This window comes from Malurus melanocephalus, unplaced genomic scaffold (genome assembly GCF_030028575.1).
Source record: "Malurus melanocephalus ecotype Western Australia unplaced genomic scaffold, MMel_1.1 scaffold_279, whole genome shotgun sequence".
Lineage (NCBI taxonomy): Eukaryota > Metazoa > Chordata > Aves > Passeriformes > Maluridae > Malurus > Malurus melanocephalus.
In genome coordinates this window covers 215,052-238,274 of record NW_026623511.1, presented here as the reverse complement: position 1 = coordinate 238,274, position 23,223 = coordinate 215,052, and the positions used below count along the sequence as shown (strand labels likewise).

General features: G+C 44.1%; 1 protein-coding gene across 4 annotated transcripts in view; it reads right to left on the bottom strand.

Moving 5' to 3' along the window:
- Positions 1 to 1,932: 1,932 nt before the first annotated feature.
- PDPR (pyruvate dehydrogenase phosphatase regulatory subunit) overlaps positions 1,933 to 23,223 on the bottom strand; it is a 27,369-nt gene continuing 6,078 nt past the window's right edge. For all 4 annotated transcript variants that reach the window (XM_057376404.1, XM_057376406.1, XM_057376402.1 and 1 more), the window contains exons 7-18: positions 22,386 to 22,503; positions 20,863 to 21,012; positions 17,706 to 17,898; positions 15,804 to 15,928; positions 13,983 to 14,138; positions 13,746 to 13,879; positions 13,214 to 13,362; positions 11,789 to 11,901; positions 11,333 to 11,427; positions 10,627 to 10,716; positions 10,174 to 10,356; positions 1,933 to 9,294 (exon numbers count right to left, since the gene is read on the bottom strand). In XM_057376404.1, coding sequence (XP_057232387.1) covers positions 8,890 to 9,294; positions 10,174 to 10,356; positions 10,627 to 10,716; positions 11,333 to 11,427; positions 11,789 to 11,901; positions 13,214 to 13,362; positions 13,746 to 13,879; positions 13,983 to 14,138; positions 15,804 to 15,928; positions 17,706 to 17,898; positions 20,863 to 21,012; positions 22,386 to 22,503 — 1,911 coding nt within the window. In that variant the 3' untranslated portion in view covers positions 1,933 to 8,889. The remainder of the gene's footprint in view (positions 9,295 to 10,173; positions 10,357 to 10,626; positions 10,717 to 11,332; positions 11,428 to 11,788; positions 11,902 to 13,213; positions 13,363 to 13,745; positions 13,880 to 13,982; positions 14,139 to 15,803; positions 15,929 to 17,705; positions 17,899 to 20,862; positions 21,013 to 22,385; positions 22,504 to 23,223) is intronic.

The following is a 23,223-nucleotide window of genomic DNA, read 5'->3' as shown; positions in this document are numbered from 1 at the left end:
CACAGAGAGCGACCCTCCGCCTGCGCAGTCAGTGCTGAGAGTGGGACAGGGGCTGTGGGGCAGGGCCCATCTGGAGAAGCTCTGCCCATGCTGTMGGGTTGCAATAGTTAATTTGAGGAACAATCACTGTAGGGTTTTTTGGACTTGAAGATTTTTTTACCCTTTTGTATCTGGCTTTTCTGTAGCAGCCTCTTACCTGTTTCTCCACTTTGGTTTGGTTGTTTTTTCAGGGTTTTCTTGTGTTTATTTTTTTGAGGTTTCTCTGCAATTGTAAAACACGAGGGTGGGAGTTGGTCACCTGGAGCAGGCAACTCCTCAGCCCCTGGGCTGGGAAATTCAGCTTTTCTRTCTGCAGGAATTTAAACTCCTGAGTTTTGTGGTGGGTTTTGGAGTGGAGCTGCCCTGGTGCAGGCAGCCCCGAGCCCTGGGGCACAGGCTGCTGCAAGCCCTGCTCTCCACCTTCCTGGGTGGTTTTTGTTGTTTAGTTTTTTACAGGGAAGAAAAATTAAAACCACAAAACCACGAGCAACAAAGAGTGCCTTGACCATCTCCCATCGGCAACGCCAGGCTGTGCCTGCGCTAGCGGCAGGGACGTGGCCGATGGATCTGGCAGTTGTACCCACTTCCTTCCTTGCACCAGGCTGGAGCTTAGCGGGGAAGTGCTGCTGGGAGAGAGGACACATCCAGGCCACTGTGCTGGTGGCTAGAAAGGCCAAATGCTGTGTGAGGAGGCTGGACCAGCTCCTGTTGGAGGAGCAGGGCCAGGCCTGACAATCCCAGRGTGAGCAGAGATGCTGGGTACCAACCCCAGGTACCAAACCCTCCAGCAGCACAGTGCTGGCATCCAGTGACGGGCGCGCTCACGGCTCCTGGCTGCCCTGACAGTATTATTTTTTTTAGCTATTTCCTTCCTCTCCCCCCCTTTTTTTTTCTGTTGTTTTAATTGTTATTATATTATTATTTTTTATTTAAGCTGTCCCACTAGGACTCGCGACCACTCGTGTCTCCCTGGCAGGGCGGCCGCAGGCAGGCGCGTGCTGCACGGCCAGAACACCACTGTACTGTACATAGAGGAGGTGTAGGCACAGGCTACGGGCAGGGGCGGGCAGGGAGGAGCTGCCCGGGCTGGCAGGGAGGAGCTGCCCAGGCTGGCCCACCTGGCAGGGTTGTCTGCATCACACGGGACCTGATCTGAGCACCCACAGGCTCCTGCCCCGCCGGGAGAGACCCGTGCTAGGAGTGGGCAAGCAGCTCAGCCCGTAGCCTCTGTGTACATGGGTACTTCTGCACACAACTGTCTTAAACCAACTGGTTTTTTTTAARTCAATAAAAACCATGCATCAAATCTGCTTGGTGATTTTCTTCTGATAGCCCTGCCTCCTGTGCCTTCATCTGCACCGAAACTTAGGCATGGATGAGGGCAGGAGAGGAGGGAAAGGAAAGGAGAAGGTTGTTGGGGCCCAGAAGATGCTCTGCTCTCCCATCCTCTCCCGGGCCAGGCACCAGCCCCCTGTGGGGTTAATGTCCCCTCACTGCTCCTGCCCCACACCAGCCTGGGTGCCCAGCAGCAGAGCCCCAGSACAACTTCCAGCCAGAACCCAACAGCTGGTGATGCCACTGCTCACCCAGACCCCACATCTATGTCCCAACCCTGCTGGGCCCTAAAACAGAGGCTCTGGTCCCACACAGCCCCAGTACAGCAGAGGAAATGACGTGGACAAAACTATTGAAGGACATAATTTTGAACGTGGATGCAGGCAGAGGCAGGGAAGGGACTTCCCCAGGATGACCCAGCACATCCAGAACTCACTCCAGCTCCTAAGGCTGGACCCTGCAACAAGCCTGGTGTCCCTGCAGGATCCCACACAAACAACCAGGGGGGTTTAGATGCTGACACACAAGGCTCTTGCACAACAAATGGCAAAATTCAGAAGTAGTTAAAATGCCTCTTTATTAATATACAAACCTAGCAACATTTAAGCAAACCAAAATATGAAATGAAATCAAGCATGATATAAATACAGCATACATGACAACATGGCCTCAGTGGAGAGCAGCAAACTCACCCTGGCTTGTGCGCTTGGGAACAACTGTCCATGTCCTGTGCCATGGTGTCTGGCAATCAGAGCAGCTTTGTCTCTCCTAAAACCTTCTAAATCCAAACTCAGCAGAGGTGAGACCACTTTTCCCCTCTAAGGCGGAGTACCCAGAACAAGGATTCTCTGACCCACACTGCAAAGGGATTAATGAACCTCCCTGAGGGCTGGAGAGAACCTGCTGGTATCTGCTTCCCAGGGCCCTGTGAGGGCAGAGGRACACTGCCACAGTGGAGGGGGAACCATGCAGCTGCCATTGCTCCTTGCTCTGTCCCAACTCAGCTACATCCACTGCACAACATTCACAAGCRTAAGGCACTAGAAAAGTGTTTTCACAGGTTCAAACTTCAGTTGTTCTTAAAATTCCAGCAGTAGCACGCATCAGAAATCTTCCCAGCCCTTTTAAACTCTGGTCTCAGGAGACRAAAGCATGAAGGGGTTTGGATGAGGGTCCTGCTGCAAGCCTGACCAGGAGATACAGGAGAGACTGTCAAGGATTTCAGGGAAACTAATCTGCCACTGGTTATACTGGAAAAAGTGAGAGTTATGAGTAAGAGTCCCACTGTGGAAAAAAGAGGGAATTTTAGTGTGGAAAAAATCTCAGCAGTGCCATAGTGAAAGGCAATAGCACAGCATTTTTCTCAGGTCCTAGCTGGGATTGCTGACAGTTCCCAAGTATCTGCTCTGCTTGTAGCAGGTGTCAAGAATCTGTGGGAAGATAAACTGTTTCTAGTATTAACAAATCAGTAAATATTAAAGTGAACACTTCCCTCATTATAACATACTGATCTCTTTGTTGGAATTCCTTATTCCAAGCAGGCAGGAKCTCTAACAGAACATCAGCCCAGCGTGCCACACCTGCAAAGCAGCTCTGATTTGTGCTGTAATCCAGAAGCCAGCCTGACATCAGTAATCCAGCTCAGCTTTGAGACAAATGTGTTTGCCCATCTCAGCAAACACGATGGGCAGCAGCAGATCCCCTCCACTCCTGCTTCTCCCAGCTCCTRCCTGCAAATGTCAGCTGGTACAGCAGGGAAGCATTCAGGCAGAGAATTTTGTTTCCTTTAATGCAACAGGACACTCACAGAGTACGCTACACCAGCCCAGGCTTCTTTAGAGAAAGAAGAAAACCCATTACACCACAAGGAAAAAGTGAATAAATCCATTTCTGGGGGGAAACAAACAGGAAGGTGTCAGCCCAGCAGCTGGACAGCACAGGGGCTCCCAGCTCCATACAAATTCCAGTCTCATACTGCAACAGCAGTTTCCACCATCCCCCAGAGCTTGCTAAAAATTACCAGCTCTGGGCATGCAGCACACGGCTTTCCAGGAAGGGAATCAAATGGCAGGCACAGTCAGCGCCCAAACACCTCACCTAAAGCTTTAAGGCATTTAKAAATATTCAAAGTAATTTTTTCCTCTCTCAAATGCAAGGACTACTCATGCCAAGRGCTATAAGCACATTGCTTATAGCCATAATACTTAAGGAAATTTTAAAGTGCAAAGAAAATTTTAAAATGCTTTTTAGTGACAGTTTGAAGTCATCAGATGACACCAATCCCTACCTTCCCCAAATTCTGTTCCATGACTAAGTGCCTTTTTTTTTTAAATAGAAATCCAAACAATCAATTAAGGAAAAGTTAGTTTAAACAGGAAAACATCCTGAAATGGGCAGAAATTATTCTGACCCAGTATCATAATAAACTTATTTGGGAAGACAAATATGAAGCTCGTGAACATTTTGCTCGACATTATCAGCAGCCAAGTGTTGTGGTTTAAATAAAAATTACTTCTGCCCTTGCAAGAAACTCCCCACTCCCCTGAAACAGAAACTACCTTGTTTTTACAGATTCCTTCCCAAAATTCACCAATGTGGTTCAAATGTGCTGGAAGGATGAGGCTGGTGCTGTCAGCGCTGTACCTTTACAGCGGGAAGAATGTGCCAGGGAGACAAAAGTGCTCCAGGCAATCAGCCTGCACCTCTCCTGTGTGCACACAGACTGAACACAGCCCCCACTTCTCCTGTGTGGCACCACCATTTCCTTCATCCCAGCGAGAGGGGCAAATGTGTGCTGGGAAACAAGTGCTTATGCTGTGCCAACTCTGCCTAGAGCCATGGATCTCACTTGTCCAGCACCAAGACTGCAGAGGAAGATGCTCCTGAGCTGGGAATCAGGGCTGATCATCTCTCCAAGGGTGGGCTTAAGGAGTTGAGTAAWAAGCAAAGGATCAAACCTTCATTACATCTCTCCTTCCACCTCAGCTCAGCCACTCCACCATCCCTGCACCAGTTTTTATTTTGCCACGTCTCGCTCTCTGATGGCAAAAGGAACTAATGCACTCAGCCATCTGAGGAAGGAGACTAGAGAAGTGTTAAGGACAGTGGGAAAATCCTGGCACAGGGAAAGGGAGCATTAAATTATGGGATTTACAGCAGCCACAAACCTGCCTGGGAGTTCGGATGTTGGTATCAGCACCATCTAAGAGTTGAAGAACTTMAGTTAATGTAGAGACACAGATCTAGAGCCAACCTGGCTCTGATGACAAAGCATCAGGTAGGAGGAAGAGAAGAACCTTGTGCATGAGAAATTCTACAACAGCAGAGGCTGGAGTTTGGAGGTGTTACAGGAAGAGCAACATGATCGATGGCAACTCAAATGCAACAGTAGAAAGGAGGAATCCAAGCTTACACCAAGACACCRAGATGCAGTGGAAGTTTCACACAGCCTCCCTTCCTTGCCACAAAATAAGAAACTGTCCAACAAGGCCTGTCAAATCTAGATACTGGAGAAAATAAAAAGAAACTAAGTCTGGAAAGATGGATGTGAAAATTATTGTAACATATCCTCCTGACACAGAAAACATAATTTTATAAATAGACTGTTAATTTTATCCTCAGATCGTTAAATATGAACAACAAACTCATGCTTTTCTGGTACCAGTTTTACTCAAGCCTTGCAGTACTCACTCAAAGACTAATAAAACACGAGTACTTAGGACACAGCAAGGTTAAGACAATGTAATATCTCTAGAAAAATTATTTGATGGAAGGAAGCRCTATGTTTTCCACAAGTCCTCCCGACTCCAGATGGCACTTGGGCAAGTCAGCCCTTCCCATGGATGCACATTTAGAAGAATTCACTGGCTACCTTCCCTGCAAAGATGCCTGTATGAATGGAATCTACAGGGCTGTTCCCATTCTGAACAGGAAGACTCAGAGAACTGGTAACAACCCTGYGACTGATACACACGAGGTGCAGAGAGCAGACCTGCAGCTGCTGCCTCAGCAYAGAATGAGGCCATTTCTCCTTCCACTGCCACAGAGAGGGATGCTATTTTTGTGTTTCCCAATCCAAGGTTCATAGTCTCACTGTGCAGAATGAGAACAAACCACCCTTTTTAGCAAAAAGCATTTTAAGGCAGTTTTAACAATGAGAATCAGGATGCAGAGTTTTACAGTCCACATTATTTACCACCTTAGATGTTAAAGCTGTGCCACAGCAGCTTCGAAGACGTGATTTCTAATTTTCTAATTTAAAGGTGTACTAAAGGTAGTAATTCTTCAACAGATTTTGTTGTTCTTTTTTTAGGCACTCTACTTTAATCATCAGATAAAGGGATTAGAGTCTTGCATCACCGCTTAATACCTCTAGATGAAAACACTACACTAGAAGGATCTTCCTCCACCTCAGTATCACAATTTTAAAATGTGATCCAATTGTCCTCTTGACGGATGTTCAAGTTGGTAAAGGCAAACTATTCTTTACATTGTAAGTTTAAAAATAGCTACACCAGAAATTAAATTGACTAAGCCTGAACAGCAGTAAAAGATCTCTCAGGTTCTGATATAAAACAAGAACAGAATTCATAGCAGGGAAGGCCAGAGTAGGCGTTAATGAGCTGCAAGACTGACAATTACCAAACCACCCAAGTCTCAAACAGCAAACACAGCATTACACAAAGTGTTGCTATATCTACCAGCACGGTGGAAAATTATTTTCACTCTCTATTTTTGGTATGGAAAAGTCAATAGATCTAGACATAAAATAAACCTTTCAGACATAAAATAAACCTTAGCAGACATAATGACTAAAGTAGCTCATAAAACACAATTTTACTGTCAGAATGCTGGAGAAGAGACATCCGTGTATGAAAAGTTGCCTGAGGATCTATCAGGCACCTATAAATTAGGGRAAAGGAAAAATAATCACAAGGAAGAACATAATCTGGCTGGAACGAGTGGTCGGTAGAGGACAGCATGCTGCTAGCTTTTCAGTGTGGTCTTCACTAGTTCCAACTCTGCAGAGAACTGAACAGCTTGAGCTAAAATCTCTCTTCAGCAGTTTCATTACACACTTCAGYACACCTTGGCCCTATACTTTGCCTTCTCCTGAAGGAGTATCGTGCCTCACACAGCAACAACCAACAGACAATGAACGCTAAGCAGAAGGGCTGCTCTACATTCTAAATATCACATACAGATCTCTTTCTTTGGATGAATGCCTGTTTCCCTGTATAAGGAAGGCAAAGCAGTGTCCCATAAAACCAGTGGAGAAGGACCAAGCCTCTCCCTGGTACAGACATCCAGCATGGGATTGTGGTATCTTTCTATGAAGAAAAGATATGCAAGAAGTAATTACAGAGTTTAAACTGCTATTAGATGCTTTACAAACCTTTCATTTAAGCAATTTATTCTAACAYACCAGGCAAAATTTCAATTCAGAGAGCAGTAACAGAGGAATTTGGAAGAAATGAGAAGCAGGCAGAATCTCCGCCTACAGCAGCTACACAGAGTACTCTGGGCTGCGAGATCTCAAAAAGTGACCCAGTGTGGTCACTCCTTTTCAGAAACTGGAAAATTTTGCATGTCAATTCAGAACTAAGCTTGAAAKGCTGGAAGAAGCCACATGCTTCAGTGGAATTCACCACGGACAAAGGAACACATGCTCAGGGAAGTGACATCTACATTCAACCTACTATACCATATGCTCAAATCCTAAATTCCCTTACAATTTCCTGAACTGGCAGCCACAGACTCAACTGAAGGCACAGCTTAAAGCAACTAAAGCAGCAGACAGCAAACATAAAAGAAGAACCAAGAGAAGGTTTTGAGCTCATATTTACACTACTGATGCTCACCATTTAACTGGAAAATAAAGTGCCCAAAAATGGTTCTAGACCATAGAGAAAATATTCATCACAGCTGACAGGGCAGACATCAGTGCAAGATTGTGTTTGAACTCCAGAAGAGATGCTGAAGCAGAAAGACCATGAGGAGTATGTGGTGTCAGAGGCAGAGAAAACATCTAACAGATCTTTTTCAAGTAAATAAAAAGAGTCTTTGTTTTTGATTGTGCTCAAAACATGAAGAAGAAGATGATGAAAATGTGTACAAGGCAATTCAGCATTCCCCCATTTCTTTACCATTTACCATCAGTGATTGAACTGGCACATTTTGACATCGGCAGAAGGGGTGAATTTCCAGCTGCACTATCTGGAGTATCTGTATGAGAAGCCAGATGCAAAGAGCAGTGCTKAAGAAAAGCAATTCACAATCCCAGTACCATGCTCTGTTCACTCCCTTATTCAACCCCTTCAGTTGAGGTACTACTGAGAGACAAAGAACTGCAACAGATTTGAGGAGAAAAACWGAAGACAACTTCTTGAGTCCAGCAGGAACTGCTGAGATGTTTKCTCAACACTGGTAGAAAACCCAGTGTTTCTCACACCACAGGGGAGACTGTGCTGTGTCTTTCCCTACAATTTCAAAATAATCATGGGCAGYTAAAACTTGAAGATAACATCCCCTTCTGCTGCTCAAGTTCCCCAAACCAGCACAACTTCTCCATGAACCTTGCCAGACAAGTTTGACCAAGTCACATAAACAAAGGAAAGTGAAAGACAATCCCCAAAGAGATTGTATATTGTGCAGCTTAAACAGAAGCAGCATTTCAACACTGCTATTTAACATTAAACACTAACATCTGTCCTTGTTAGGAATCAGTATTCTTGCTAATAAAAAAGAAAAAACAACATTCCTTTATAGAAGTGAAATGCACATGTTGATCTTTGACTATATTTATAGAAGGCCATTTAGTTTCAGTGACCCCACACAAAAAATCCAATCCCACCAACAACAAACTTAACAGTACTGTCATCTCAATACTCTGACGTTAAATCTACTTGACTCCCTGCTAGGGAAAAACCGAAATGGTGGACAAAGGAGGGCAGTGACAGGCTGGACAACACCAAAACCTGTCTCTTGGCTGTGCTCACACAATGCTTTGTCTCATGCCAGTGAGGTAGCTGATCGTTCTATTGCTGTGTGCGTCGACACACCGACCCCTCTACAACATGGTATGTGGAGAGCAGGGTGAGGTCAGCCWTCATCTGAACCACAGGCAGCAAAGACCTGCTGTCCCATSCCTTGTGCTGGAGAGGAGMGAGGAAGGGTGCAGTCCTYAGGGCTCACCCCRACCCTTCTCATCACTAGAAGGTCAGGGCCTTTGGTGGGGTTCACTCCTACACAAGCAGCCCTGCATGTTCAGCACAGTGCTTCATTCATTGGGGAACAGGGGAGCCTGGCAAGGGTTGAAGGAGGGAGACAGACAGGGTTGGRAAAGCTTGAAAATTAAAGTTTTAAAATATACAAAATGTAACACACTGGAAAAAGTTTAAAAGTTGCAAGAGAAGAAAGGAAAAGAAAGAAATATATGAGGTGAGGAGAAAGGGCTGGAAGATGGTGGAAGAAAACTCCAGCTTGGGACAAGGAGCRGGTCTAGTCTACTCAGCACTACTCCCTCTGGTAGCCACTCAGTTCCACCTCATCCTTGCGGCGCCGCTGTGTGAAGAGGGAGCTGAAGGGGTAGAGCTTGGCTTTGGCCTGGAAGCGCTGCCCRGCAATGTCGATCTCGTACTCTCCCTGGTTGATGAAGTCAGTCGTCACCACCAGCTCTTCTCCCGTCTTCTCATCGAAGTGGTGCACGAAGCCGAGGCAGACRTGGCGCTCCAGGGTGTAGCTGTAGGCACTGCTGGTGGTCTTGCCCACGTAGCGGCCGTTGCGGAAAATGGGCTCCCCCCACCAGGGCCAGAGGTCCATGTCCGTGTCATGGTCCTCCAGAATGAACATGGTAAAGCGCTTGTACACACCGTTCTGCTTCTGYTCCAACAGTGCCTCCTGGCCCAGAAACTGCATTCCCTGTGGGGAGAAGGGAGCATCAGTTGATGTGAGGGAACCAACTGTGGCAGATGCTGAGCTGTGGCAGACCAGCTTGCCCACACAAGGGTAATTTACACTTGGAACCTATGACCTATCAAAATAGGCTGCCTCCATATGCAAGAAGCTCAGGTCAAAAAGCTTTTCTGTCATGTTTGTTGCTCCAGATGTTAAAAGACATAGAAATGTTTGTGAAGCTGATCCTTAAAAAAAAAATTCTAATTTTTACCCTAGGGAAAATCAATTTTTGCCATTTCTCTTGCTCCAGAAGACTACCACGTTTTACAAACCAGGAGACTGTAACTAAGGTGAAATTTGTATCTTTAGTCACTACATTCTTTTCTTGAATTGACACAAGCATTTATTTTGGCTCGTTCCAAGATGGTAAGAAAGAAAACAAGACAGTGGTATCAACAGCACCTGCCACGGCAAAAGCTCGATACAACTCTACACTTTTCTACGAACTCCCGTTTTATTAAAAATAGAGAACACCTTTTATTGGTGCTAGCCTCATATTGAACATGATTAAATGCCACTTGGTGCAGAGGCTGGCTTTTGCTCTATCAGATTGGGAAAACAGCTTGGAGAAGAAAGAATTSTGAGCATCTGTAAGGTACAGAGCACCCTCTGCCACACTGGGCATTGCACCAGGCCACATAAGCAGCACCAGGCACAGGTCACTGGGAATGCTGCCCAGGAAGAAGATAGAGCATTTTTGTAGTTTTAGCAGCCTTCTGAAGTACAAGAATATATGTTACACCTACTGCACACAGCTCCATAAAAACACATCCATCTGCTTGGCTGGCAGCCTTTCAGTCCAGTTCTGCTCTCCCACCAACCCCAGTGCAGAAGATGGTGTACCTTTTCCAGCTTGACCTGGAACTCRCGTCCACACTCCATAGGAGTAGTAAAAGCATCCAGATCCTGGCCCCAGAATGCAAAGAACTTCTCAATGCGCAGGCTGCGGAGCGCGTAGTAGCCGGCGTTCCGAATGCCGTACTTCTGTCCCATGTTCATCACCTCGTTGTACACGTGAAGGGCATACTGCAATGGAAGAGTGAAGCACAGACTGACACCACGAGAGAGCAACAGCATCTGACACCACCAGAATGCCACCATCCCCTTCCACTGGAGCACAAGAGCTCTGCCCGACTGGAATGTGATATAAAGCCAGGAAACTCCCCCTGGTGCCTTCAGGCAGCTTTTCCTTGGTGCAAACCAGACAGCTCATCACCCAGAGTCGACTTGGAAAATGTTCCCAATTATACATGCAAGCAACTGCTTGAATTAGCTCAGGCTGCAGTGCACTCTTACCTCTATGGGGATATAAAGCACGAAGCCAGGTTCTCCTGTGTGAGTGATACTCATCACACGGATGCCATTAGCATAGCCCACGCTCATCTCCTGCAGAATCAGAGGGGGTGAAATCATCCAAACTGGAACACAGCACAGAGATCCGGAAGGAGCACAATGCATAACACATCCACACTGCCCAGCCTCTCTCCCCTTTGCCACCCACACATACTTGCAATRAATTTAAATTTCCAAATTCAAATAGCGATGTCACATTATCCAGACTTGTTAGTCACTTCTTGACACTTGGCAAWAAGCCCTGGAGCTAGGTCAAGACACAGGTTGTATTCTTGACACCAGACAGAAGTTGAATAGCAGCTATCTGCTCAGCCTTTTAACGTGACAGAAGACAATGACGCCAGAGTCCCTGATCCCAGCTGCCCYTCTGACAGCTTCATAATTGATTATACGAAATATGTCAAGATATCAAATGGCAACAAGTCTACAGTCAGAGGAATACTGAAACCAAATGCATATTCACCTATATATTTAGCAAGCAGAACACAAAGAGAAGTGAGACTAGCAAGTTCATAACCAACTTAGCTCAGTAATTGCAGTAAAYTTTATATCTAAATCTCCTCCAATTATCCAAAACATAGTTTTTCCTCTCCTTTCAYGCATGCTTTGAAAAACCTGGCAGCATGAGGACAGAAGCACAGTCMCTCACCTTGCAAAAGAGAGAGGGGAAGTGTTCTGCAGTCATTGGGGCATATGACAACTCTGACAAGACATCCACAGCACGGGGGCCAATCAGATTGAGAGCTAAAGAGGGGAACAAAACAGCATTAGGATAAGACTGGAGAAATCTTGCCTGGTGTCTAATGAGATTGTGTGCTCCATTTTCTAAAGTCTTAGTGTTTACTGAACTAACAGATACGTTTACATTTAAGAACAGAGAAGAGAGGCATTAAATTCTCTCCTGACAATCCACAGTAAAGGAAAGCTATCTTCCTGCCTATGGCTTGCCAGAAGGAAGTCTCTGAATTACTGTTTTCATCCAAATATTTGGAAGGGAGACCAAATCACCACGGCAGGCACTTCAAACAATTAACTGGCTTACAGCACAAGACACCATTTGTGGTTGTGAGCTGTCTGAGGAGGTCTGCTTTCAGTGACTTCTTACCTGTGTACTTCCAGGTCACATCCTCCATGACCAGGTTGCTGTCATCAGGCAGGTGGTTCTTCAGCCAGGACCAGCAATGAACTTGTTGGTCAGTGGGGGAAATCATGAAAAAGCTGGAACAGACAAATCAAACCAAGAAACAATGAACAGTCTCAAAGTGAATCAGGTCATTCCTTGTTCATTAACTACTTGAGCTATTCAGCAGCTTCCAAGCTAACAGGAGACCAAAACAAGCTGATTTGTGAAAACCACAGCTAAAGTCTCTGGATCACTGCCACCACATCTGTCATGACAAAAAATTCCCCCCTTCAAGCATTACCAATGGTCTGGCGACAAGAAGTGACTAGATGTCACTAGATGGAATACAGGCMGTTTTGCAGAAAGTTGACAGAGTATCTCAAAAGTCACAACTGCTTTGCAAAAGGGACTCGCAGTTTCTCATCACCAGTGATTCTGTCTACTCTGACAGCCAGGACTGGATGGTTCACACAGCAATTTCTTGTTTCAGCGAAAGTCTTTTCACACACAATAGTGGTTATTATCAASAGTTTCCAAAAACAGAACTCCACTTGATATGGGAAAATAAGCTGCTTGTGTGTGTGTCTGATACAAACTGCATTTTAAAGTACATTATTGACAAGAGATAACATCTGTAGAAATCACTAGGCAAGGAGGGAAGCTACTGGTTTCACACAGAGAAGGACAATACTTTCAAGCAATACATGAATGCAGACAGAAGTGGAAGAGAAAGAAAAGCTGTTTCTAATTGAAAGAGCAGCAACAAAATGCTTTCACATCAATACAATGAAAACACACATAGAAAATCATCCAGAAAAATAAATCCAACATTCAGCTGGGATATGGCCATGAAGTTCTTAAAAACGACAAAGCTTTTTATTAGATGCCAAAGAGAGCCCAAACTAGTGAGTCTAAGGGTAAAATCCTGTGATCATGTCAGTTTGCATCAGGGAGCACAAAAAAGAATTATGAGAGTGTGCAGAACTGAGAATTAGACTACATATACTGCAATGCAAATTGAAATAATCAAAAAGCAGTATTTTCAGTGAACAGTTACAGTAAGGACATTGGTCAGGAGTTAGTTGGCACTTTACATGGCTCCCTAAATTAATAAACTCCAGTGACTGCAGAAAACAATTTAAGTTTCAATTGAGAAATGAAATATCTGAAGGTCTAATACTTTGAGGAAATCTATGTTCACCTGTGATCCTCGGAAAAAGACTTTTTTTTCCACTATATGTCTAAGTTCAGAAGCTCCCTTTCATTTGAGTTACTGAATTAGGAATACTAGTGGAGAACAGAGACTTTTTAGTTTGGGGTGGTGACAAAAGTTTCTGATCTTCATGAAGTCCTTATAGGCTCTGACACCCAAGGTGGGGTGGCTAAAGACGCTGTCTGCACACCCACCTGCGTTTGCTGAGCCGGGCTATGCTGCAGTCGTTCTCATACCCTCCTTTCTCATTAAGCATTCCTGTATGCACGACATGCCCAACTGGCACATCCAGGTCGTTTGAGAAGAGATACTGCAGACTCTCCAGGGCCTGGTCTCCTGTGGACTACATGAATCAAAAGGGAGAGAAAGTCAGACAAGCTGCCTGAGCAAAACAAATCCACCTGGGCAGCCTAAGATCACATCAACATCCTGGCCCAAATTGTTTCAGTTTGTGATGATAGTGACACTGATGTCTCGAGTGTAACAGGATACAACAGAGGCACAGTGCCAGAGRTCAAATTCTATGTATAGACTAAGCTGGTATTTCTATAAACTGGGCCCTTGACAAAACCCAATCTGTGCTAAATAYTATGGTACAACCTGAATTTGGCCATACAGTGTGACTTCCTCTATCTATCCTCAGTGGGACACAGAGAGTTTTGCAAAAGCAGGCAATAATAAACTAAAGGTCACCTTTACCAGGTGATCTCCTTCTTAGGTACTTACACTTATTTCAAACTTGGTAAAAGATGACATGTCAATAACACAAACTGCTTCCTTACAGCACTTGACTTCGGAGCCCACAATATCAAACCAGTCTGGTTTGTAAAAGGTTTTGCTGTGATCCAAATCCAGCAGATCTAATACAAAGAAAGAATCGAAGGAAAAATTGATGAACTGGATGAACTAAAACCTTACATAGGCCAATCAGGAAGCACTAGGTGAAGGAGAAAATGATCTCACCTTTCCCAGGYGGGACAAAATACTTGACTCTCTCAAACCCATGCTTCTCCATCCACCTGGCTCCCTGTGCATCCAGGCGGTCGTACAGCGGTGAAGTGCGCAGCTGTCTGCCAGTCTGGAAATCCCAGCGGGGAACCTTCAGATCATACATGAGGGCTGCAGTGGACACAAAGATACTTTATTAGGCAAAGTAATTATCTAAACTTTTCTTCCAGATTATAAGTACTTACTAATATCYGAACCATTAATACAACTCCCTCAAAACAGTTCCAACCTTCCTTTTCCTGTTTTTGAAAATCCACAAATGTGTTTTGATCCATTTATAGCTCTTCAAAATCAGAATAACAATGTTTGCACAGAACACTTGTATTTATAGATACTTACGGTCTCATGACAATTCTGCAAGATAACAAAAACTCTATTTTTCATGAAGTCATGCTGACTAGCATTAATTATGCAGGATTCTTCCCTGGCAATGCACYATATCAGACAGTTATTTTGACAGTGCTAATGCTGGGGTAGGCAGTCCACAGATACAGGGACCATCTAATTTGCCTTCTTAAGAACTGGCAGTTCAGCCTTTTGTAATTATTGAAGCTTTTCCAAATGGCTTCTATATCTGTTCAGACAGTACAGAATATTTTTACTTAGAAAACAAGCTATCCCAATAAACATTGAGCATACTCCTTAGTTATCAGTGGAGAGCAATCACTCCAGGATGTTTGAATACTGCTTATGTAAATGTTAAGATTCCACCTAGGTCAGAAACTGCTTAAAATTGAAGATAAGCCAAATATCTCTTACTGAACAATTCCATCATTTCTGCCTCATGGCTAATAATTTAATTAATTTATGAGCAATATCTTGCATTGGTACTCCTGAAAGAGAGGGTAGAGGGAAGACTAGATTAGAATGTGATCATAACACAGAGAAATGCAATACAGTGGTCACTCTGTAAAAACTAGTGTGACTCTGTAGCTATCAGAACTAAGGTTTGTACTGGAAAGCAACTGCAGAATAATGCCCAGAGTATAAAGTGATTTTTTTCAGGGAAGGTCAAAGCAGCATAAGGTTTTTATTCCCTGGATAYAGCAGGGCTAAGAGGTTTACCCAACTTCTCTGCTTTCAGCTGAACATATGTTTTTAGCTTAGACTTGGTATTCAAGTAATTGTTCCTGTTATGCAATTTGTGGAGCACTTCGTACTTCCATTTCAAACTTGAAAAGAAGTCATCCACAATATTCAGACAATATGACAGATAATCAAACAACGGGAGGAAACAAAGCATGGCTTKAGACAAGAAAAAATGGCATCTCTAATCTATTCTGCAAGGTATTTATCACAAACTTTGACAGGAGAAAGCAATGTCGATGAAGACTTCCTGAATTATGCAAGATAACTGGGTCACCCAGCCATAAGTTGGAAGTGAAGGTATTTCCACACTGTAATGATGTGCAAAGAATAACAATGTTTGAGACAGTGTAACATTCCCATTTAAGACCTTGGCATWGCTTTTTTAGGCAGGAGTCCTGCAGAGACACATAMAAATTTCCCTATACCAGAGGCAAAGCACGGAAATAGCAGAGAGCAAGATGCTAACAGCTTTTTTTTTTTTTTTTAAAGTTAKTAAGAACACTRAAATACAAAAAAAAAAAAATCCAATCCATCCTTTCCTTCCTCCTGGGAAGGGGCTGAATTGCCACAAAGGAGGTCAGAAAGAWGGAAAATGTTTCTCAAGAGTAATGGCAAAAAAGAGACARTGCAGCAAAGGGGAAAATCTTGCACAGCCTGGCCAGAATTGAATGCAGAGACCTCACTTACGCATGACTTCCATCACACGGTGACGGAGGAAAGTGCGACTGCTCTGAAGGGTTCCAAAACGCTTCAAATCCAAAGGCCAGACATTTGCTGATGGATACCCATTTACCATCCACTCTGCCAGGTACCTGATGGAAGAAATAAAGAATAAATAAGACATYAGCCAACGTCTTAAGGGAAAGAGTATAGCTTTGAAGTCAGAAGCAAASCAGTTTGGACATGAGAATTTCTTGCAGTAGGGAGAGAGAAGACATGTAACATGGTATTCTAAACACTAGCAGAATCTGGAAGGTTTCCCTTCATAAAATGCATCCACCAGATTTCCAAATTACTAACTGCCCATAAGGATGAAGCATACAGGGCAGGAGGAAGTTAAGAACATGTGCTAAATGAAGYCAGAGTCTGGACAGGTAACCTGGCTGACACTGTGTCAATTCCTCAGGTTCTGATACCAAACGAGGTGCAAGTACAATTCAGTTGGAGTTTGGGGCTTCTGCTTTGTTGTTTTTCAGTGCCTGTTATAGGCTCAGCCACAAACCACCAGTGACAGCATTCATTTCAGCACAAGGTGCCAGGAAAGTTATGTTTAGCTACACTTCCAGCAGGGAAGGAGGAAGGCATGCTCCAGAGTTAAAGGACAGGCAACTCAGAATTCAGCAGAGCAGAAGGCTCTGTTCACAGCCAGCAGACAGCAAAACAAAGGAGCTTGGAACTGATCATGAAAAGTTATACTAGCAAGCTAAGCTGTTTATTTTGGGTCTACAGTGACAAATGGACAAAKAGTGCTTTTAACTTTATAAATTCTTTTGATTCCTAAGAGAATCTCACTGGAAAGATTCTCTGTATTTTATGTGACAACAAAAAAAAAAAATCATGAATTGTTTCCCTGGTGAGTTAAATTATTAGACAATGGACCAGAAACCAGTGAYGACAAATGCAGATACTGACACCCAGGATGAAACACAAGCAGCTTGTTAAGAAGGCTGTGTGGCAGAAAGAATGACACGTCACCAAAACTAAATGGCAGAGGGAGAAATGATCATTCGGCAACTTTGCTGCTGGGATCACTCTTAAGTGCCTGCCCAAGTATCTGCATTAAAAGGAATTGGATTTTACTGAGAAATTATTCCACTCCTAGCTTACTGTAGGGGACAGTCTTAAACAACTTGGCAGCACTGGCATCACATATATGGTGCTTCATCAGCATCAGATTCACCCTGCTTTCAGAGGAATTAATTGCCGTGTCCACTTGAATGATCTGAAGACTTTAATCAAATGATAAATCAAAGAGGATCACAAAACACAGAAGATGAAGGAACATATACTTTGCTAAGCTTTTAACTYCTTTCCAGTAGTTTAAAAATATCTGACCAGTTATAGAACCATAGAAAATCTTGAATGAGAGGAGTCACACATGGATCACTGAGTGCMACTCTGGGCCCTGCACAGGACAATCCCAAGAGTCACATTATGTGCCTGAGACCATTGTTCAAACATTTCTTAAACTCCAGMATGCTTGGTGCTATGACGACTTCACTGGGGAGCCTGTTCCAGTATCCAACCACCCTCTGGGTGAAGTATCTTTTCCTAATATGCAACCTAAACCTCCCATGACACAGCTCTAAGAAAGCTTACTTGATYCCCAGCTGCTCACTGAGATGTGATGCCAGAGGAGAGGTGTGCAGGACAGGAGAAGAATCCAACAGTGATTTGAAATACACACTGGAGAACATAACCAGAACACAGCAACTGCTCCTCTCCTTCACTCAACTCAGAAATGAAAGAGGAGTCATTGGCAGAGAGGAGGTGACAAATACCAACCAGAASAYTGTACACAGACAGATCATTTGAGCAGTATCTYGGTTAAAGCCTTACTTACACATGCAACAGTGATAGACCACTTACTTGCCTGCTCCCCCACCATACGAGATGCCAGCTGAGTTCATGCCAGCCAGAACGAAGTAGCCCCGTGCAGTGGGCGACTCTCCCATGATGCATCTCATGTCTGGGGTGAAGGACTCCGGGCAGTTCACCAACTGCATGATCTGCAGAGCCTCCAAACCTGGCATCCTGCGCAGGAGGGCGCTCAGAAGTGGCCCTAGGACCAAAACCAATAAAGAAACAAAAAGTCACAGCCTTTTGTCTCAACACATTTCAGCTGCTACAGGCTGAAACTGTTCCCACGTTTGATACAGTCCTAGGAGAAATGGTTTACTTGCTGGAACCACACTATTCAAAATGGAGTAAAAGTAGCCACATTGATCCAGACCAAGAGCCCAGTATTGTTTTCAACAGTGCAAGAGCACTGCTCAGTTTTGTCAGAAAAGCAGTAGGAACAGGCATCAATAGACACCTAGGGGTGAACAGGAAAATCTACATGACACTTGTCCCATGCTCTCTGCCAGCCTCCACTTACCATCAACTTAGACGATTGCCTAAGAATTTGGTATATTTTTCTCTACTTAGAAACCCTTAAATTGATCTCTCTTTTAAAGTACTAGACCAGTCTTCCCCAGCCTCATGAAAACATCCAACACATGTGGACAAGGAGTTCCATCTGTTAATATTTGTTTTATGAGGAATCCTTTTGTTTTAAAGCTCACATTCGATTTGTCTGATGCCTCCCAACATTAGAAGAGGCAGTGTTTGGGAGCTCTCCTTCTAGCCTGCCTATCACATTCCAGATTCTATAGACCTCTCTTTATTTCCCTTCTGTCATCTCCTTTTTCTAGACCACTCAGTCATTCCATTCTTCGAAACTATTCCAAGCTTTGATCAGACTCTTCCACCACACCCTCTCCAGTCCTACGATACCCTCTGGAAACAGGCAGCGTAGAACAAGAACCAGTATCTGGCAAACCAAGGATTTAGTGTTGCATAAAGAACAGGGTTTTCTGCTCCTTTCCCAGTAATTCCTAACTTCTCTTTTGCTTTGACTGCTATTGCACTGATGTCTTCACAGAACAGAACTAATACAACCCCAAGGTCTGCTCAAAGCCCATCATGTCGCATGGTGAAAACAAGACCATCCCCAAACACCCCCACACATTTGCGTCACTTCACATTCATCCTCATTGAATTTCCTCACTGCTTCATTGCCCAGTCACACTGGAAAAGTCCTTCGGCAACTCTTCACAGTTTGACATTTGAGAGCATTTATAAAAGGGTAAGATATCTACTTGGCTTTTCTTGCCCAAAAGTTACCTCTGCTTAGTACACCAGATAAAAGCCTTYAAGATTCTGCCCTAGGAACACTCCTCAGCTTTATGCACAAGCACTAAAATAATCAAATTTCACATTACCTATKAAGTTACAGACCTGTTCTTTCTCTTCCCTCTCTCAAGCATTAGAATTCCAGAGTGAGAGCCTGTAGTTACAGGCTATTTTTTTTATTGATAAAAAGAGAGATCAGTGCTAGATTTGTTCTCRTACCCAGTCCAATTTAAGCAACTCYAYAGCCTATTTTAAAATCAAAAGGTGTTCCAACGACAAAGATCAAAGCAGTAATACAAGAGCTCAAACCCCAGGATCTGCAACCCTCGAAAAGGATCAAATACTGCCTGAGTAAGCTCTGACTCTGATCAACTGCTCAGCAGGTTTGAATGGATAAAAGGGCAATGCTGGAACAGAGCATGCAGCTGCTTCAGAAACCTGGGCAATTTGGGGGTGCCAGCAAGCAGTGCCTTTTCATTTCAGCCAAATGAAACCAAAAAGGAAATTGGTGCAGAGCTCAAGCAACTCATTACTGATGCTAATATCTTCAGGCAAGTCTGTAGGCATCTAGGAATCTAAAAACCTTTAACATATGCCAGCACAAAACAGCACCCCATCGTGGCTCCACCCCCTGGAGTTTAAACTTTTACAGTGTCAGTATGGTGTCTCTCAGAAATCAAAGTAAAATTATTCAGTTTAACCTGAAAAGTAGCTGGAAGAACATACTACGACTGCAGAAAGAAATCAGTGAAATTCCATCCATGCCTAGAGYCACAAACAGGCATGTGCATTCATAAGGGATGCAGAGAGTTCTGACTCAAGGGAAAACTGGATTCCTGAATATAAGGCAAATTTGAAGATGAGAGGGCACATACCAACTTACCAGGCATCAAAGAATGGTTGGGGAAGAAGGGGACTYACAGATCATTCTATGCTCTTTCCTACAGAAAGAGCCCTCCATGCAGCATATAAAAACATTATCAAACATAAATGCAGCATATAAAAACATAATCAAATAAAATGGGAAGAGAAGGGCAGAAAAGTTGGAATATAAACTAAACCACCACTGTCAATGGTGGGATGAAGTCTGGGAAGCCACAATAATACCAACTGCTGTCCACAAAGCAATTGCCACTGATAGAAATGCACTTGTCAGTCACTGCTGAAGAGAGCTAAAGAAACAAAACACCACAGAGCTATGTGGCAGGTCAACAGTGTTGATCTACTGTGTCACAAGAGGTGCAGCATGTGGCACTGACAGTCAAAAATCAACTGAAATGGAAGAGAAGTGCTGGGAAGTTTATGTAGTACCTTGGTACTCTACAGGAAGTTATTACATGCTGGGGGTTAGTGGGTGTTATTAAACATTACACAGATACCACAGAATCACAGAATCCTGGACTGGTTAGGTTGGATGGGACTTTRAAGTTCAYCTCATTCCAATCCCCCTGCCTGGGCAGRGACACCTTCCACTAGACCRGGTTGCTCTAAGCYGCACTCAACCTGACCTTGATCAATGGGCAATCTRTGCCAGTGCCTCATCACTTYCACAGCAAAGAATTTCTTCCYARTATCTAATCCCRTCCTCTGTCATTTGTAAGCCATTCTCCCTTGTCCTGGCACTCTGCTCCTTTGTCAAAAGGCCCTCTCCAACTTTCCTGTAGGCTCCCTTCAGGTACTACAGTCCTTGGTAAAGGGCTTTTCGGCAAATTACTGACAAATGAAGAGATGAATGAATTTGAGAGAATGCTTGTCRTGCCCACAGGTCAATGACAGCTGCACTGTGAATTCTGCCTTCTGCTGAAGCCACATGTTTCACTGCTGTGGGAATCTTTCTTCCCTAACTTACCAAAATGATCCCAGTCTTCTTGAAGGTTCTGGATCTCCAGCTGGTTCCGTCCCTCCGTGAAGAGAGGTTTGGGGTTTTTCTCAAAGCCTCCTGACAGGATGCCACCCTGCCAGTTGCGTATGTAGATTCTGCCATCTGGGTCGACAACAGCTACAGAGGGAAGAAAAGAGGTGGGAAGTGAATTGAGAGAAGGGATGTCTGTCTCGGGCTGTTGTCCCACAAACACCAGTGATGGGGGCTGGTCACACGCCAGGCCAAGYGCCAGCAGTCTCCTGACATGAGAAGGGACAGTCTCAGTCCCCCAGCCCCATGCTGTCACACCATTCTGGTTCTCATGTGACACCYTGGTGAGCCAGTTTTGATGAAACCATTAGCTCCCACCACAATCTAACTAAATGCTAACTTTTGGGCAGTACAGAAAACTGAATTAAACCCGAGGAGCCCCAAGCCTGCAGGACAGTGTTCCCAGGACTGAAAACTCACAAGAGGGATTCAGATTCCTTGTGGCACTGATAAGCTATTATACTGGTTTAGTTCCATTGAAACTGCACCTAAGACCAGACCTTCCACCAAGAGGTGTCCTACCCTCTCCCTTTTTCTCTCCCTACAGTAAGAACAGTTAATTTTAATGGGAATGCCTCATGGATCCAGCTTGCTGCAGGCCACCATCACAAAGAAGGTGGGTAGCACAGGGGTGAGGACAGTCAGGTCTGGATTGCTCTTTCCACTGGTATTGCCAATTTGAAGTATTTATGTTACTCCATCTGACATGGTTCATAGCAACTCTTGCCATGTACAGAAAGGCTGAGAATATATATATGTGAATATATACATACATATATACACACACACACAGGGGTTTTAATTAGTCAAATAAAAGTGAAGCACTTGGACTCTGGCCAGAGATTTGAATTCCCTGSACAGTATGTATATTACTCTCTAGAAGCAGAAAATCTTCCTAACAACTGAGAGTAAATAAGTAAAGCTTTCTATTTCCCAACCACACTTTTCAAACACAAAGGCTTTTTTTKTAGGAGATCCAAAAGCCAGAACATGGGGGAGGAACAATTACCTCAAGTGTTTGGTTGCCCCTACAGCTCATAGACATGTAAATGCCATTGTAAAGCCTTAGCATCAGTTGGAGGAAAGGAATAGATGGGCCATTTGGGGCCAGCAGCCTGCAAGGAAAACATAGTGCCAAGGCTAGCACACTCTCCAGCCCACAAATGTAACAATCCAAGACTCAGACAGGACTACTACTCAAGGTAGAGTCAAGGTCATTCTCCTGCTAAGTTGACGACCTCTGAAAATAATTTTCTGCAGAAAAAGCTTTCCAAAAATAAAGAAAGGTATTATTTCTACCACTGAAAAAGGATTTTCTGAGCAATTCAGTGAGAAGGTACTCCACAATCCCAAATGAGCTAAGGACCAATAGCCCAAGGTTGGCCTTTTTGTCACAAACTACAAGTCACCTTGCAGGTGTAATTCACCAAGAAAAGTGAGAAGAGCTGAAGAATCCTTACTTGGTAAGCTGCTTGACAGAGGCTCCTTCAATGGATGTGTCAGGAGGTAGAAGTGTTCACAGGCRTGGAGTGGGATATGGACTGGCTCCTCCCCAGAGTGGCCCAACTCATAGGCCCACTGTAATCAAAGAAGTACAGATCAGAATGGAAAAGAAAGAAATCAGCTCCAGGAAAAAAATCACTACATAGGCACAGGTCATCTCTGTGATCATAAAAGACCAAGTAAGGTTTGGTTCAGTCTCCTAGACGTTAAACAGACAATTTTTTTCTTCTCTTAGAATTTGAATTGTTTTGGATAAAGACTGGTTTTCTGTTCCTGACACAAAACTAGAAAACTGAGGCCCCAACTCAAAACTAAAAAGTGTCAGTTTATAACAGAAAAGCAAAGTAAGATTTTTAGGCCAAAATCAGCACTAGGTACAGCATCTCAAAGCAGCATAGGCAGCATTTAGGTGCCTGTACTATGACCCTTTACTAACAAAGAAGAACAGCTGCTAGTAGAAACTGCAGTTGTCAGGTATATCTTCCAGCAGAGAAGACATGACACTAAGGAGTAAAAGCAAACAAAATTTTGGGGAGGGAGGTGAGAGAGAAGGGTGAGACTTAACTGTCTCACTAACAGCCAAAGCAAAATTCTTCCTGTCTGAAGGGTGAACCTCCCAGGAGAGAGACGATGGGCAGAGCTGTACCAACAAGCTGCAGGTGCTGCACAGCAGGTTAACACCCAGTCTTTGGTGCCCACCAAACAGCAAACACTGCTTTTCCTCCTTCACACCCCTGTTGAGCTAAGCTGCTGAGTAACATCACTTGATCTACTACAGGAAACAAAGCCAAAGCA